Source organism: Tenrec ecaudatus, chromosome Y (genome assembly GCF_050624435.1).
Source record: "Tenrec ecaudatus isolate mTenEca1 chromosome Y, mTenEca1.hap1, whole genome shotgun sequence".
In the NCBI taxonomy this organism is placed as follows: Eukaryota; Metazoa; Chordata; class Mammalia; order Afrosoricida; family Tenrecidae; genus Tenrec; species Tenrec ecaudatus.
The window spans coordinates 3,993,638-3,995,996 of record NC_134549.1 but is presented as its reverse complement, the minus strand read 5'-3'; the positions used below and the strand labels follow the sequence as shown (position 1 = coordinate 3,995,996).

General features: G+C 40.3%; 1 protein-coding gene across 1 annotated transcript; it reads right to left on the bottom strand.

Annotated features, from left to right (window-relative positions):
• Positions 1–274: 274 nt before the first annotated feature.
• LOC142435637 (heat shock transcription factor, Y-linked-like) lies at positions 275–1,842 on the bottom strand. Its single transcript, XM_075539855.1, has 2 exons — positions 1,330–1,842; positions 275–895 (listed from the first exon to the last, which is right to left on the bottom strand). The coding sequence occupies exons 1-2, from the start codon at positions 1,840–1,842 to the stop codon at positions 275–277; spliced, it is 1,134 nt and encodes a 377-aa protein (XP_075395970.1).
• Between the last annotated feature and the right edge of the window lie 517 nt (positions 1,843–2,359).

Genomic DNA, 2,359 nt, shown 5'->3' with positions numbered 1-2,359 from the left:
TTCTGATAAGCACATAAAATGTTCCTCCCCTCTTGAGAAGCCTGTATGTTAAAAACACTACAATCACCTGCCAGTGGGTGAAAAGTAACCTCAATCCTTTTACTATTTAACTGTTGGAAAATAAGAAAAGCGAACCTGGTGGACAATGTACGTTTATTGTCCAAATAAGAGGTAAAATTCGGGTACAATTTTGATCTTTGCTATCCCGCCTGATGGTTATTCCTTTGGCAGAAGTTCAATTGCAACATGGGTGATATTTCTAGGCCACTTGAGTTCACTTTGGTGGAAAGCTAGCAGTTGTATCAGTCATCACAGGGACTAAAATCCACTTCTTTTCAGGTACTAGGAGATTGGGACGAGAAGCCTCGTTGGCAGAATAAGCAGGGTGCCCATTTGGGAGAGTGGAAGGTCCTGCCATCGGTACAAAAGAACAGTTGTGTCTGGGAGAGACATAATGAAGAGAAGTTGGTGGTGTAACCAGATTTACCATGTGACCATTTGCCTGTGTGGGGCCGCTAGGTGGGTGCAGATAAAAAGTGGTCTGCTGATTTAAAATAGCAGGTGGTCCTGATAAACTGACCAGAGTTAATGGTGGAAGAGAAAAACTACTTCTGATTGGGACAACTGTATTAGTGATCTCCGTGCTAGTAGGTGGCTTCTCGACTTGAGGCACAGGAGAGTTTGTCGAAGTTGAAGGAGAATCCTCTCTTCTACTTTCATCTTGGGAAATAGTATTCTGCTGAACGACATCTTTCCCTGAGTGAAAGAGCTTCTGGTTGCAATCAAGTAAGGATGCTGGTATTGGAGAAGCATTTTTAGTGCCAACTCTTCTCTTCATTCTCATTAACAGTTGGGGACAGCCTCGTTGAAAATTGGGATTACGGTAGAATTGCAACTAAAAACCAAAGGATAGGTAATTTAGTACAATTTTAGACCAAGGCAAGAAAAAGAATGCATTGTAACAACCTCATATTTCAGTTTCTTTCATTGATAAATGTGCACTGTTCACAGAAATGCACTTGCTGGGAAGAAATATTTTAAAAGTGCATCTATGGTAGCAGTACACCTTTATTCAAGTACATTTCTATAGTGTTTACTCTTGAGATTCTAAGCACTTGGTAAAAGTTCTCATGATCTTAAGGGCTCAAAGCACAAACTGGGCTGACAGTTGAGATAGAAACATTTTTAAAATCAAATAATTATAACCTTGGTAAGTTCATATTATTTTCATATATATAAGAAAATAATATGAATATATATATATAACATAACTTGGTACCACCCATATGTAGCCTCTATGTAAATGACTGACTGAAAAGCTCAGAGTACCTTGTTGAAAGTAGAAGCTTCTTTTTCTTCTTCCAGGAAGTCAGCCAGAGATGCAGATCTTTGACAATTCTTTCCTGTTTTCCTGAACCCATATAGGTTTAGCTGTCGAGCGAAACTTTTCATATTCTGAGTTTCAAATATATTGAATGGGGATTTCCTTTCCAAAACTTCTTTCTTAAACAATTCCTCATTAATCACTATAGAAGTTCCACTTGCAGCCCACGAAATTGATTTAAATCGGTTGCTTTCAACGATTCTCCAAAGTTTCCTGGGAAATGTCAGAGAAAGCAAATCACTACCTTCATGTGCTTCAGAGGCACTAAATCTATAAGGTGGGCTTCTCATTGAGAGCCCTTCAGACAAAGCCTGAAAAGCATACTCTTCAACCAGGGCCCTCAAGACTGTGTCCCCAATGGAAGAACAGTCATAGAGTAGAGACCTTGTGGAGGTTTCTGCATCTGCTAATTCATCTTGAGGAGAAACATCTTCAGTTTCAGAAGGAACCTGGGCCATCTCTAGTCTACTCTTCTTTGGGTACCTGCCTCTTTGGCATGGTTCTCAAATGCTGCTTAGTCTGCACTTAGGGATCACTTCTGTGCCATCCATTGTTTCACCAGCTGACTCACTGTGACATCATAGATGACTCTGGTTGCTAGCAGCTACTGGGCAACCACTGAGGCCAAAGTTTCAAGTATTTCCTCATACAGGAATTGTATGTAGTCCCTTTGGTTAAACACATGACTCACATAATGTCTTTCTGCATATTCTCATTCCCTGGGGATCTTTTACCTCAGTCAAGCTTCTTTGTTTCTGTATCTGCATCTGTCTCACGTGCAGACATGGAGGGGAAGTATGCCAACATTTACAAGAGTTTGTTAAAGTTTTTAAATACCTTTTCCATTCTGACATTTGTGACATCCCAAGCCAGGTTTGTTAAAAATGCCATCAGGGACCATTCAGGCAGTCACTATGCTGTGTTGGGGTCAGCCACCTTTCTCCTTGTTCTTTTTGACATTGTGAAGAGTATTGA